Source organism: Polistes fuscatus, unplaced genomic scaffold, assembly GCF_010416935.1.
Source record: "Polistes fuscatus isolate 324 unplaced genomic scaffold, CU_Pfus_HIC Scaffold2, whole genome shotgun sequence".
Lineage (NCBI taxonomy): Eukaryota > Metazoa > Arthropoda > Insecta > Hymenoptera > Vespidae > Polistes > Polistes fuscatus.
This window is the reverse complement of record NW_025113096.1, coordinates 6,157,730-6,174,121: the sequence shown is the minus strand read 5'-3', so window position 1 is coordinate 6,174,121 and position 16,392 is coordinate 6,157,730. Positions and strand designations below refer to the sequence as shown.

The 16,392-nt window shown below is 30.6% G+C and overlaps 1 protein-coding gene across 6 annotated transcripts in view; it reads right to left on the bottom strand.

Moving 5' to 3' along the window:
* The window catches only part of LOC122516801 (neurexin-1), a 304,617-nt gene that overhangs the window by 123,289 nt on the left and 164,936 nt on the right, over window positions 1–16,392 (bottom strand). For all 6 annotated transcript variants that reach the window (XM_043634936.1, XM_043634938.1, XM_043634940.1 and 3 more), the window contains exons 6-7: window positions 7,638–7,664; window positions 1,953–2,111 (exon numbers count right to left, since the gene is read on the bottom strand). In XM_043634936.1, the coding sequence (XP_043490871.1) occupies window positions 1,953–2,111; window positions 7,638–7,664 (186 nt within the window). The remainder of the gene's footprint in view (window positions 1–1,952; window positions 2,112–7,637; window positions 7,665–16,392) is intronic.

Here is a 16,392-nt window from a genome sequence, read left to right as displayed (position 1 = left end):
TATAATCTGTCATTTCCACGTACAGTCATGTCAAGAAATCGATTCGAATTACTTTTGCGATCTTTGCATTTTAATAATAATGAAGAAAAAAATCCTAATAATAGGTTATCAAAAATTATTCATATCATTAATTATTTAAACAATAATTTTAAGAAATATTATAATCCAGATGAAACATTGTATGTGGATGAGTCATTAGTGCCATTTCGTCAATATTTAAAACATAAACGTCATAGATTCAGAATAAAAATTTTGAAATTATGTAGTGGACTATGATATACTTATTCATTTCAAATCTACACCGACAAAGACGAAAATGTAAATCAAATATCTGGAAACAAATGTAAACCTGGCGGAAAAATTAATTACAATGCAAACGTATTTAATGGGTACGCTGCGAAAACATCGGCGAGGCAATCCACAAGAAGTAGTGTCCCGAAAATTGAAACGTGGAAAAGTTATCGTGTGAGAAAATGAAAATGGTGTAACGGTCTTAAAATGGAAAGATAAAAGAAATGTATTGATACTATCTACTAAACATTCTGCAGAAACGACAAGTGTACAGAAAAAAATGTGTTCATATGAAAAGCCAAAACTGGTAGTAGATTACAATTTGGGAAAATCTTCAGTTGATTTGTCTGATCAAATGATTGTTTATAGTTCACCACTGCGAAAAACTATAAAGTGGTATAGAAAATTATTATTAATTAAAATAAAATTTGGGAAGTGTGCGAAATATACGGCGATTTTGCAAAGAGTGCTACAAAAAAAATTAAAAAAACCCTAAGAAATCAAAAGCAAAGAATTGCACTAAAATAGTGACGACATATTGAGCTGACTGTCTTGATTCACCTTTTTTTTTACCTACCGTGTTTCTATGAAACTCATTGAAGTGTGTCCAAATAAAATGTATAATTACATATTTTTCTTCTAATAAAAAAATTATTTTTGCATGCACTGTATGTCACAAGTTTCTTCAAACCCTTATAAAAACAATGGTATTATTTAAAAATTTATCAGAATTGATATTTTCTCTAATTATGTATTTTTACCAACGATCGTGTTAAGGTCACCGGTGACTTCACGGCAGCCAACGTGTTAAATTTCTAAATCAATGAGCTTCGTAGGCGTCAATGTGACTATTCAATAATAAAAAAAGTTTGCATATTCTAATAACTGATTCGTTTTTCTGTTTTAGTTAATAAGTCCTTATTCTGTTTTCGTTAATAAGTCCGTTATTATGTTTTAATTAATAAGTCGGTATCCTGCATTCTTTATAATCAGTAAATCTTTAATATAGATTGATCGTTAATGAGAAGAAGAAAATTGAAGATAAACAAATCTGACATGAGAAAGTATATTTTAGTAAAATTAATTATAATCCGCTACTAGTATTATTTTGTAATTGCTAATCGAAGTTATGACAGAGACCTATCCCACAAGCAACAGGAAAGTTAAGGATCTCACTTTAATTCTTAATTTTCCGTCTCCACTGCAATAGAATTCTAATTAATTTCCTACTGTAAATATCCTCCTACCCCTCCAGTTGTCACACATCCAAATCTCATCACTCGTCAATACACTCACAATTTTTAAGATCATTTCATGTGGTAAAGGTTTCACAGTTTGATTAAAAACTTACCACACTCTTTATTACGCCACAAAACGTAACATTATTAAATAAATCATAAAATAAATAATTAAATATAATTTTTGTTAACTTAGACCAATATCATAATTATCGGCCAATATTAAGAATATAAATGATTTTCTAAATCGATATATTTTTGTCGAATGTTTATTATTGCATTCGTAAACTTTGTCTAAAACCCTTTTGAATACGTTATCGAATCGAAGGCACAATCTCTTGACGAAGTTTGAAATATCAACTCCATCCTCATACTCGTCGTTGTCGTCGTCTTCGTCGTCGTCGAATTCTAGAGGAAACTCACCTTTCTTAGACACCCGACAAAGTTGTTGATCCCTTTGGCACCTTGCAAAGATCTCGCATCAGCACCACCACCGACTAGAAGTCCATCGCTCGCTAAACGTGTGAACGATCCTGCAGTGTGTCCGTGTTCCATGTAAATTCCATCGACGACGGCCGAAAGCTGAAACAAATCGTTTAATAATTAATTAAAATATAATTAATTAATAATAGCGGATAAATTTTTTGTTTAAACGAAAATAAACGATTCCTCTCCGACGATTCGTGTTTTTCTTTTTTTATTTCGAACGGAAGAAGAAGAAAAATAAGTTATAAAATAAAATAAAATAAAATGAAATAAAATGAAATTAAAAGAAGAAAAAAGTGTCTAAACGATCGAAATAATGAATGCAACGCTCAGAAACAAGAGTAGCTCTTTTAAACTTGCTCGTTTAAAAGTTCGATAAGCCGAGAAAGGTAACATAAAAAAGTGTAAGAAAATGGCGAATACTTTTTCTTCTAACTCGTCCATAGACGAGTTACCATAGTAAAGAGAGAAAGAATCCTCTCGGTATCGGTATTCCTCTTGCGAAGAAGCAAGAGGAACGCACGACATCATATTTCCTTAAGTCCGATTTCCATGGCATCGAAATCCTCCGAGCGTCGTTCTCTAGGAGAAAACTCTCTCTTTCTCTTTCTTTCTCAAGCGTTACTGCACTTTTCCAACGTTAAAGTTTTAACAACGGAAGCAAAGTTTCGCAGTTAGAATCTTGGACGAATGTAAAGTGTATTTTTGTGCTTCGAGAGTAAAGGAGTTACTCCGTAGGACTCTATTCTATGATGATGATGATAATAATAATAACAAACATAAGAAAGAAGAAAAAGAAGATCATCAAGAAAGAAAGATAAAAACATTTAATTAGATTTATCATTGGAATAAAACTAAATGTAAACGGTGGAAGAGAAAGGGCCGGTACGTTTTCATAACATTACCTACGTTAAGTCAAATTAATGACGTTTGTGGTAAAGTACTTTGTAGATATATCTGTGTATCTTCCTATCTGGTGTGTGCAAAACCTAGTCTCGAAGTTTTTAATTAAGCCAATTAATCTAAACTCGAAGGAGTTGGAAGCTTTCAGTTCTTTTTCGAGAAACGCTTGTCCCCCGAGACGAGGAGCGAAGATGAGAAGAACTCGTTACTATACTTGTTGGCTTATTTCCCTCGGAGAATATAATATCGAATTTACCGAAAGCGGAAAATTTTCGGAAAGTCGAGCACTTTCTACTACATGTCTCGATAAGAAGAAAGAAGATAGTAGTTTTCGTCTTACACGAAGACAAGCGAGAAACTTCTCACAACCTGCAAAACCTTCTCCTCCAACTGTTACTCTATCTCTCTGTCTCTGTCTCTCTCTCTCTCTCTCTCTTTCTCTCTCTCTCTCTCTTCCTTCCTCTCTTCTTTCTTTTTCTCTCACTCTTTTCGTCTGCCTATACCAGTGGGTGTACGAGTAGTACTTAGGTGCTGGTAAAGTTCGCTAACATTTTCTAGTACCGAGAAGGCTAAAGACCATTCCATTACGACTTTTCTCCTGTTTGCCGTCGATCGTCGTTATCTCTTTCGACGCTTCCACTCTCTTCTCTTCGCCAAAGCTTTCTCGAAGCAACCCTAATCGAGCAACTTTCCTCAAAGAGGGATACATCTTTGGATATATCTATATATAGTGTATATATATACGCGTTCGAGTAGCAAACCTGTGTACGAGTACTCGAGTTTTGGCTACTTCACAATTGGGATGACTCGAGTTGCCGCAGCCCAAAACTTTCTCGACGCAAACATATTCGCATTACTGTTATTTTGGAACTTGATTTGCGACTCGGGACTAAATTCGTTATATCCAAGAATATTCATTTTTTATTCAGGATTCGACAATTTATTCGGAACGTCATTTTTCCATCTGCTATTGTGTTCATCAATTTTTAAATTATTATTTAGAAATGTAATCAAACGTCTGAATTTTTATACAACGAATTTCAAATCGCAAATATTTAATTAGAGATCCAACACTCTCGATTCGGAAAATAATTATTCCATCCGATCTTATATTTTAATTTTTAAAGTTTGATTTTGAGGTGTAATCAAGTGTCAAAATTTTTATGCAAGTAATTTTGAGTCGAAAATTGGATTCTGAAAAATGAATACCCAAATATGTTTATGCATCAACAAACTTGAGCGTAAAAAAAATATTGGAGCAGACTTAAATCCTAAATTTCATGATAGCATTTTTAAAAGTTAATTTTACAATGCAATCAAATGACAGAATTTGTATGTAAGTAATTCCGAATAAAAAAACTGTGTCTTGAAACCATGGTTCAAAATCTTAACCCTAAAAAAATTGTTGACCTGACTCGAATCTTAAATTTCATGGTAGCATCTATCTATTACTATTTTTTACTATTTCGTTCTTTTCCTCATTAATTTCTTCTTTCTCTAATTTCTCCAGTTCGTTTTTAGCTTTCATAATTTCCGAGACCTTATCTCGTAGATTTTAAAGGCTGAAACTAATAGATATACCGAGTCGAGTTCTCCTACGTTGAGATAAATTCAAGATAGTCTTGAATCTTTCGTTGAAACTTTCCAACTGAGAAATTCAGAATCGTTTACGTTAACATCGGCTAGACAAAGAACATAACCGAGATTTCTATATATTATACTATATTATATATATATAATATCATACTTAGCTACTTACTTTGGTTTCTTCGTTAATTCAACCTTTTATCATTTTGATTGTTATCAAACGAGAAGGAAACTATGTACCGGAGTGTCTATAGCTACTTTTATCTTAACTACCGAAAGGTAGTCGTGTTTGCACGCTCGTCGAGAACAGCTACAGTTCGTTTTCACTTCATAACTCTCGAAGATCTATCTTTCGAGACGGTTTCATTGTGAGAATGAAGGGTAGATAAATAAAGTAAGAGAAAGAGAAAGAGACGGGTGGTAGTAAGAGTAAGATTGGTGATGGAGGTGAAGGGTGAAGGGGTGGATGAGAAGAAAGTCGCAATGTAACCAGCGAAACTTACAATGGTAAAATTAAAGGTCTACTTCGTCATTGAGAGGAAAACTCTCTTCCTCTCTCTCTCTCACTTTCTAAGAGTTTAGCCAACGAACTGAGAGGTAAATGACCGTGTTTGTGCTTCTAGAAGATTTCCTCGGCTCGATAAGCAGTTCGCATTAACTCGTACCTTCCTATTCTCTCTTTCTTCTTCTAAACTACTTCCGAGATCAATTAAAGAAAGTTCGTAGAAGGTTTCTTTCTACTATAAAAAATCATTTTCAACGGTAAGGGTCACTTTGTCTGGAATATGTAAAGAGGTAAATCTTAGAATTAGGCAATCTTCTTTTGTATCTTTGTAATTATTGCTATGTAATGTTTTTTTGTATAAATCTATTATTTTATTTATTTTTTACTATTATTATTATTATTATTATTATTATTATTATTATTATTATTATTATTGATGTTGTTTGCCTACGTTACTTTAACTTTGGATTTATTCTATTTATTTTTTACTTTATTCTATCGTGTTTCAATTACAATAATCCTTTTTCTTATTCTCCATGTTAGAAATACTTTTATGATGTTTTATGCTTATTATATTTAATATAATTATTATAATTATTTTTGTATTTGTTGTTATTGTTTGGTTACTGTATCTTATCTCTTCTATTGTTCTGATTAAATATATATATATATCATAGTCATATATAGAAAGAGGGTAGTATACTGTGGCAATAAATATGATTTCTTTTTCTTTTTCTTTCTTTCTTTTACTTGTTTTCTCTCTTGTCTTTCTAAAGAACACTCCTCTTCTTTTCTTTTCTTCTATTTTCTTCCCTTTTGAGAGCATCGTTATTTCCATCCTGTCCTTCCATCCTTGAAATTTGGAGAACACTCAAGGAAAGCACAAGCGTGAAAGAGAAAGAGTGAGTGAGGGAGAGGGAGGGTGGGAGGGAGAGAGAGAGATAGAGAGAAGAAAAAGACAAGAAAAATAAAAAGAGAAGAAAAGAGAGACGATAAGAATAAGAAAAAAAAAGAGAGACGAGGATAAAGAGAAAAAGACCTTCGAAAAATCTATGAAATTGATAATACGAATCGTCTGACATTCTTTTCATTACGCTCGTTTCGATAAAACTTAATTGGATCATTTCCGTGTATCTTTCATACTTAAATCATAAGGAATCTTGTTTTCATTTTTGTGATTGATACTTCGATCGAGAGATAAAAATCTTTTCGTAAATAGTAGTTGTTTATCATGTGTACTTAATACACGCATACAAGAACAGAGTCTATTATGAGGGATTAAAGATAATTGTCATAAAAATTTCAATTTTCAAAATAGTTATGAGATCCACAAAGATGTTACAGCTACTAAAAATATTAAATATTAATTTCGTTTTTCAAAACGATATGTTTACAATTTTGATTAGAAAAAATGTCGAATTATATAATATGTGGATATCTGATTTGCATTATTTGAACGTCTGACCATATTTAGATGTAATGACACTATATAGATGCTTATGTTAAGTGACTTCTACTACAGTAACGTGGAGTTTGAAAAAATAAAAAGCCTTATTGAAATGTAATAATTATAAAATTTAAATAAAATGAATAGAAACAAAAATACGAACATAATGATCCCTTTACGCTGTATTTAAAATAATTTTAATTTTTCGAAGTAGTAAATAAAAAATTCCACTGTGCATAATTAACTATTATTACCAATATTAGCAAGAACTTTTAAATTCATAAAAATAATAATATCTTTTTTTGTTATTTTTAAATAAATTGTTATAAATCTTATATGACAGTTTGAAAGTTATTTTCGGAAGAGTTTTCAACCCTTATATACTAAAGGTCATTTGTTTAGTGATCTCCTTCTAGTTTTTTTCTATTCTTATATCTTGAAAAGGTAAGAATGAAAAGGGACGGAATTTTTTTGTGCAAGATACTCAAGTACCTCAAAAGGATAGTCAAGATTTTTAACGAGTGAATCGAACCCAATCTATACTCTTAACATCCTTGAACCAATTCTTTTCATCTCTCTTTTTTTCTCTTTTTTACTTGACTAATCTTATTTTTCAAGGCATCGTTGTGGTAATCATTTTTTTCTTTTTTAAAATTATGCGAAAACGATTCGTTCTAACTATCAGTTTCTTTTTTCGATTTTTTTTGCATGATCTCCAAGTCGTAGAAAAGATGAATTGATATGAAATTATTCTTACGGATATTGGCACATAGGTACAGGGTGGTTCAAATAAAATGTTAAAAATTGTTATCTAAGAAAATATGAAAAATATCAACTTCGTGAAAAATATCATATAGTAAATAAATATTTTATCTTTTAAATATAAAAATATCGTGAAATATTTCTTAATTTTAATTATGGAATATGCCAATATTTGGTGAAATGAAAATATATATAAATATGTAAATTACTTACATAAAATATAAAAATAAAATTAAAAAATTTGTACAAGCATCTAAATAATATATCATTTAAATTTGTGTAAAAGAAATGAATATTTAATTTAGGATAAAATGAACCGGCTTTTATAGATATAGATAACACGAATATAAATATCGGAGAGGCATCGAGAAAAGCGATTTTTAAAAAGAAGGAACCTCTTTGGAATACGTCTACTTACCCTGCAGAAGCTGGTGATGGAAGAGATCTGAAACAGAAAGCGAAAAAGGATCAATCGAGTGTTCGTGGGAAGAATTTTATTTCTACCTTTGGTATTTTATTTTTATAGGAAGAAAAGTCTTAACACGCGATCAAAGAGACTGTCTGATAACAAAATGATACTCGTAATACGAACTAAAAGAATTTTTATTCGTCAAATTTGCATTTTTTCTTTATCATTATTATTTTTTATTTCATGGTTTTTCTTCCTCCGAATATCTAAAATTATTACGTCATGATTAGATTTCAACTTACGGTTAGAAAAGGTAAGCAAAAGGGAGAAGCAATTAAAAGGGACTTTATTTACCTACTACTCACGCACCCACAAGGTCGTTCTTATTCTCTTTATATTCAACTAATTAATCACGAAGGAATCCAGCCCCGTAAGAATTCATTGAACATAAAAACTCATTAGTTCCTTTTGAAATTTGAGTACAATCGTTCACGTCACTTTACCGAGGGAAATACAATGATAGCAATCTCGAAATGAAATAAGGGTTACTTGTTAAATTGATGATTTAATTATCGCGTGTTATGTTTTAATGATAGTAATTAATGTGGTTATTGAAACATCCAATGTATACATTTATGTATAGCGGATGGGGATGTCTGTTTATACATGTCCAAGTAAATATATGATTTCGAATTAATAAGAAGATATTAATACAAGAAATTGTGTGTATCAAATTTAATTAATAAAATATTAAGAAAATAACGTAGTTAACCTTGAACATTTTTTGGATGAACCAAAAATAGCTCAAGTATTTGAAATGTTAAATTTTGATTGATGTATAAACAAGTAAACAACGTTGATACAATATTAATTAGGTTAATTTTAGACATTAGAAAATTTCATTTGAAATGTTCGTCTAAAGTGTAAATTTTGAGGTCTAAAAAGTTTCGTTTTACAAGCTTTTGATAGACTTTTGATATGAGAATAGAGAGAAGGGAGTTAGAGAGCATCTACTCGGACAAGGGTGATGTCAATAGCACAGGAGGTTAGTTGGATGTCCTCGTTGTATGCCTACGATCTACTATCTACCTAATAGGAGTCTGAGCTTAGTACGAAGGCCGATGGACTTGCATAAGCATGAGCTTATTAACGACATCGAGTCAATGAACTTTGGTCCTCGAATAATTCTGTCAATACGCTGGTTACCGAAACGAACGACGTAGAAATTATTACTTAGCCTTGTATGGGTGCATTAATACGTTTAATGCCTTAGGTGAATCGAACTGAACTAAATTATCAATCTATCTGTCCAATTCTAAGTTCGAACAAACACCTTAGGAAATCAATGAGGGTTAATTATCAATTTATGTATCCATTACTTCGTTCAAACAAATACCACAGAAAACAATAAGAATTCGTTCCATTCCTGATTTATAAATTATTATTTATGAAATGTTTCATGTAAAATTGGAATAGAAATTAAATTTGATTTAGGAGATGAATCAATAAGAATAATTATCTAAAATAATACATTTGGAGATATCTATGTGATCATGAGTTTTTCTCTTGAATAAAAAGATAAATCAAAAAATATACAAAATTGTTATTTGTCATATTTTGTATTAAATCAAATTGCACTCTTCTCTCTCTCCGATATAAATCTTAAAATACTAAAAGATTTATTAATGCTATTTTAGATAGTAATCCTTATTATCTCACTCTATAAAAGATTCGATTTATTTCTACTTAAAAAAATAATAAAAAATAATTAAAATATTTAAGAAGAATCTTTGATAAAAAATTTCGTAGAAACAAATTTCTCGTAATTTGAAAAATTTATTAATATTGTAAGCAGGTGTGAAAGTTGGTGTTTTGGTTAGGATTGGGTGTTGGATGAATATGTCTTTATTTCTTCACATCTTACAATTAACTCTCCTATCTTTATTTGTCCCTTTATACATGTATAGTCCAAATGGGAAATCCGAAATTATGAACACTGCGAAGGCATTGTTCACAATAGCAGGCGTTTTTGTGCAATGTAAGAAATGTATTCATATTTCTCACATTTCTTAGATATCCTGTACAATGACATATGAAAAACCGGTAAAGAAAGAAAGCAGATATGAAACATTTCGTTCTAAACCAGCTTATCTTCCGCTATGATAAGAAACAAAAGATACAGGTTTTCCATGGTAATCTCTATGAACATCGGTAAAAATGTAATAATCTTCTACTACTAAAGGTAACAGTGGGCCCTATATAATACACACCGGCATTAAGTTTTAATTTATAGAGGTGCGCATAATATAGTCTCAAAAATCCACTCTATGCTTGCCTTTGTGTGTGTGTGTGTGTGTGTGTGTGTGTGTGTGTGTGTGTGTGTGTGTGTGTGTGTGTGTGCCTGTGCCCGATAATGTATTCTTCTCAACATTGCCTAAATAGTAATTCGATATTCTATAGGATACTAAAATATTGTGTACAATGTCTAGGAAAAGTCCGTAACAATTCTTCTGTTTCTTACATTGCCCAAAAACGCCTGCCATTGTGAACAATGCCTACACAGTGTTCATAATTCCGGATTTCCCATTTGGACTACACATATACACTCCTCGTAAACAAATGCACATCGCTCTTCGTATCAATCACGCATATAACTAGTAAGCTCAAGAATCTTCTATACTTTTTCGGCTGCAATTGCTCGATTTCATATGCAGACATACATACACAACTTACTGACGTTAAAACCTTCCACCTACTCCTTCAACTGTTTTATCTCGCATACTTACTCATGCACACATAGCATACCGATGCGATGCTAACAATATTTAATTAAAATTTATTGATATTTAAAATAATCTAGGTTCACTGACACGATTAACGAAAAAAGTAAAAAAAAGCGAAAGTAAATTCTCAAGAGCATATTTCTTCTAAAGTTTTTTTGCTTCAATGTTGAGAAACGCAAAGAAATGTGTTTATGTTTGGTGTAGGAGAAGTAAGAAGAGTCCTCGCATGTTACTGACTCGCTGTAAAATGTATGCGCGTGCTCTTCCTCTTTGCCTTACATACTTCTTTCTTCTTTTTTAGTTTTCTTTTTCTTCTTCTTGCTACTCCATTCCCTTCACCCTTCCTACGCTTTCTTATTTACGCTATGAAAAGCTCACCGACCGGAAGCAACGGCTCGGTGTCGCATACGAGAAAAGTATACATTACGTACATTGTACAATACTCTCTTGGAAGGATATATGTTTCTAAGAGTCTTGTGTACACGGAATGTACTGTGATTGATGTTAACAAAATTTCTAAAAATGACAGACCTTTCTATCCTTAAAATAAAAAATAGTCCGTTTAAAAAATCTGTTATAAGATTTCCTCAGTATTTATCGTTTTGATAAAAGTTCAATGATCAACGTTTATTGTCTCTAAATAAAAACGAAACTGGTGTGTGTTCTTATGTACGCACGTAAGAAGTTATACTTTTTTTGCGTAACAAAACATTTTTTTTCTCAGACTACACGCTTAAAAACGTTCCGCGTTTGTTTGTGATGGATACTGTCTTTTAGATACATTTTTGTAACGATAGTAATAGACATTACACTTCTCTGCATTAGTTTCAGAAATCTCGAAAACTGAAACAGAAATTTAAATGTATACTGACACTGGTCAAAAAGTTGCAAGAGATTATAGTTTAATAAGAATTACTGTAGAAAATAATTTACAAATAACTAAAATGCACTCTTTTTTTAATTTTTTTGATAGAATATTAATACACATAGATTTTTCCCAGTATGAATAAAAAGAAGACGGCGTCTTCGAAAATCTTTCATAATTTCAGGTTTGTCTGCTTGTTGTTGCTGTTGTTGAAAATAATGCGCTCTCTCTTCCAGTAAAATGATTGATCACTTATGCGGAGAGAATAAGCTTTCTAATGATTTGAATAAATATTTTTTAAAAGAATTATAATATTTGTTTCTTTTAGAAACAAGAATATTATTTTTACCTTTTAACAGATTTATGTCTTGTTTATTCCTTGTAACTGCAGCTGCATTCTATTCGCATAATAATTCACATGGAATCTTTACGAAGGAGACATTAGTTAAAAGAAATCCTTATATCATTAACCCATTGGAAAATGAAATTTATATGCACAGGTCCGATACTGTAATAAAATCTTTTTTTTGGGTGTGATATGGTCTTCGATTAGAATAAGAAATGTAGAGCCACATACTTATCTAAAACTATTTAAAAAGTAGTTTATGTATGAAATATAAAAAATATAAAAAGAGAAGCAGAGCACCATAAATTGAACTAAAAAATAAAATTTTAGTTAAAAAGTATTTTAACTAAACAGATTATCGCTATTCTACTTACTATTGTCTGTTATAATATCAGGATAAAGAGAACGATTGTAATTCATCAGTATTCTTAGATTTAAATCAGAAAATTGTCATCGTATGGTTAATTAGTGATTACTATAGAGAGGAAATGAAACGAATTAAAATTAATAAATAATAATAAATACCTCAGTTAACCTCTCTCTCAAAAAACTAATAAATAATAATACATACCTCAAGTAACCTCAAAAAAGACTTTTATTACTAATATCCATAAATAATCAATGTTTTTGAAGATATTTTTGAAGATACTCACAGTTTTTTAATATCAATCGCCACCGTATCTAATAATTAAATAACTTAAAAACAAATAAATAATTTTTATTTGTATCGATATAAAACACGTGTGTGTATGTAGAAATATCAGAATATAGATATCAGTCCACACTAAATGTAAGGGAGATATATCGAATTACTTGATGCCGTAAATTTGAAATCGCTGTGCCTGCGCATCGTAAATACCGACAGACTTCGTTGTGTAAATGGCGGAAGTTTGTTTTGGTCGGTGCGCACGCATCGTAAAAATTCACTCTCATCATTTTTTTCCAAACGCGCCAAAAGAAGTATAACTTCAAAAAATTATGGATATTAAAATATCTTTATTATAATATTTTCCCTTTTTTATGCGTTTAAGGGTTCCATTTCCATTAAACAATTAACTACAAATTTTAAAATGTGGATATCTTGCATTCTTATATTACAAAATTCTATAAATTATGATTAAATGAAAATTAATATTAATATAAAAAAAGTTTACTAAAAAATGTACATCGTATTAAAAAATAAAAATAATAAATTTATCTCACTTATGAACCGAGTTACAGTAGATTCTCATATAATTCGAATTAAAGCAACGTGTAATGTATTAACCACGTTATACGGGTAATATACAGTATAAATAAATACAACAATATATTTTCTACTCTACGAATCGATGAACTTCTTGATGAACTTCTTGATGAAAATTGATAAATAAAGTTTCAAGAAAAGTAGGATCATTCTGAATGTTTAACTAACGACTTGCTTCTTAGAATTCAAACTTTAGTCTAACAACAAGACTGTTTATAGGACACCCCGTATATAGATGGGAATCTAGATTTAGCACTGTGACTATAAATTAAGATTTCGGTTGGTCGTCGACGTTCGGTTAGGGATCGTTTAGACTTTTCTATGCATCGATAGGAACTTGTCGACTTTACGTCAACGGACAGTACTCTCGTTCCCGTTCCCGCTCCCGTTCCCTTCTCAACTACCAAGCTTTCCTCCTTCTTAAACTCACGACATCGTTCGCCTCATACAAACTCGCGAATACCAGGAATTCACTATCGAACTGTGCCATCTCGTGCGTCCGTTCCTCGTAAAACTTTCTCGTCAAGATCGACCTTTGAAAAAAAAAATTCCTTTAACCTTCTACTTCAACTCTACTACCCCAACCCACTGCATCTCCCAATCCTACGTAATCCGATCAAGATCCTCCTCACTTTAAACTCATCTTTTTTCCAATAATCATTTCTTTCATGACCTAAGTATTATTTATTATTTGATTATTATCACAAAATGGTTTAGTTCTGCAGTAAGGAAAAATTATTTATTACTTTGAAAAATATTCTATAATTTGAAAAAATTATGGATTATATTTGATATCATTGAATTAAAAAATAACGAAATGTAGATTATTATTTAAAGGAAATTTGAGAGTCACAGTTATGAAAATTCGAGATTAAACTGGAAATTATTATTTATTATTATCGCATTTCTAAGAAGATCGCGTTTGGAGTTAGATCCGATAGAAAATTCGGCCTTCAAACGGAAATCCTGGCAAACGTGAGTAGAGTAAACGTTCAAAGGAGAACCAAATTTGCATGTTTCGCGGAAATGCCGACTGCTTACATCAGACCCTCGTACTCGACTCAACCCAACCACCCTAGCCACCTACTCGAGACGCATTGCTGTAATTTAATGCGGCGCACTTGGTGGTAACCTTCGTTGACGAACGCTGAGTTAACGTCAAAGTTCTCTTATGCAGAATCATGAGATTCTCTCTTTCTCTTGCTCCCTCTTTCTCTTTCTTCCTCTTTCTTGATTCGCTATCATTACTTTTTCTTTTATTCAATTAATTTGAAAATAAAGAAAAATTGGAGTTGTGATTTCCTTATAAACTTATTTTATACAAAATATTCTAATATTTTTATATACAGGGTGAACCAATTAAAATTACAAGAATTAAATATTTATTTGTGGCTTGCAAAAATGTATTAATAAATTATATTTAATGAATTTATACATTTAAGGACCCATTAAATGAGCGTCATAAAATTTTATATTTTTTGGGATATGAAAGTAATCCTAAATCTAAAAATCAATGCATTTTTTTAATACTAAGTTGTCAATTAAAAAAACCAATCAAAAACTAATTTAAATTAAATTGTTATAATTTTCTTGTAAATTAAGTTTTAAAATTAAAATGTAACGAGTTATTTTAGATGATAATTTTTATTGATTCATTCTGTATATAGAAATTTTATAAATAAAAAATGTATTAAGAGATAATTTATAGCCATATTTTTATCAACCTCATTTCAATCTCATTAGGAAGTTTAATTGAAGTCTTCAAAAAATCTTTCAAACGAAATTTGACAAAATTGATGGCCAATTAATATTCAACGGTTTTAATCGATTTCTCTTTCGATGACAAAGCATGAAACTTTATAATATTCGTGTTTTTAGCTATGTTCTATGGATTGAATTCATCGTTGAAATAGTTTCACAGATCGTGCGGGGAGCTTTTACCAATTATAGGTAAAATTACTACGAGCGTAATCAAGCGGTTATTCGGGTCATTATAATGAAAAGTCAGTTCTAATGATCGTGTTATTAGGTAGTCAATTATAAATGCCTATAAATTATCGAATTATTAATAACTTCATTTTTAAAAAGCAAATATATTCATTTTACATGTTTGTTATTAAAATATATTTATGTTTCTTATGTAATATACAAAAATATATTCTAATAAAACGTTATAAAATAAGTAATTATTATAATAAACATTAAAATATAATAAAATTTGTATAAAAGAAGATCTATAAATAATATAATAAATAAATGATTTGTGTGTATGTGTGTGTGTGAGAAAAATATGAAATATATAGGATGTTTCGTAATATGTGGTCGTTATTTCAGGAGTGGAAACAGTACATAAAAACAATGAAAAGAAGTTCTGTACTTTTAGACCTATCTTTGACTTTTAAATTTTTTCCGAGTATATGGAACAACAAATCATATCTAAGATAAATCCAATCTTATATATGTGAAGATGGGAGAAATTTGGAAGTAATGTGTATTCGTTATAGTCCAAATGGGAAATCTGGGATTATGAATAATGCCTAGGCATTCTACAGAATGCTGGATTTCAAACTTTGCCGGTAACATATATATGTAACGAAAAGGCGAAAAGGAGAATTGTTTTCCAAAGATTAGATAAAATATACTTTGTGTAATATTCTGTTAAGAAGTAAGATGTAAAAAGTAATACAAGATACAACGATTATTAGTTAATGATTTTGGAGACTATAGACACATGTAATTCTATTCTAGTTTACTTTATCAAATTATATCTTTAAATAAATATATAAATATAGTTATATTAAACTCCTTTTCCCTTTTCCTAACTTTTCAAGAAAAGCTTTTATTAAATAATAAATAATAATAAAAAACCTTACATATAGTTTCTTATAAGAACCATTTTTTGTTCCTCTCTTCTTTCCGTATTATTTAGACTTTAAAGATATATACTTATGTATACGTGAATGCAACGGCGTAGAATAAAGGTGAAGAAAAAAGAGAAAAGAAAAAAACAAGTTCTCTCGACTTATACTCTTGTGCACGCAATTTTGATTAAAGCGCGAGATCGAGTAACACAAAGTCAACTACGTAACGTTTCTTTTTTCTCTCTATATATATATGCACTTAGGTATATTTTATTCAAGGTATATATTATAAACTTGTATATGTGTATATGTGCAAAAAGAGAGAAACAGAGAGAGAGAGAGAGAGAGAGAGAAAGAGAGAGAGAGAGATACACCTACGTATTCATTCTCCTGAGAATGTATTGCCGCGGGTGATACGAAAAATACATCGAAGAACAATTGAGAGTAAGACTCCGAAGTGGAGAAAAATCTTCAGTCAAGAGAAACTCCTTAGAGTCTTTTCTCGAATCAAAGTTCTTCTATCTATAAGAAAAGAATTCGAGAAGATTTTTCTCTTCGAAAGTGATGGAGAAAAGAGTGAGAAAGAGAGAGTTTAGCCATATGCCTCGAGGACTTTTACTCTTTCTCTCGGATAAATGCCTGGGTTTGTAGCAGTTAGACGAT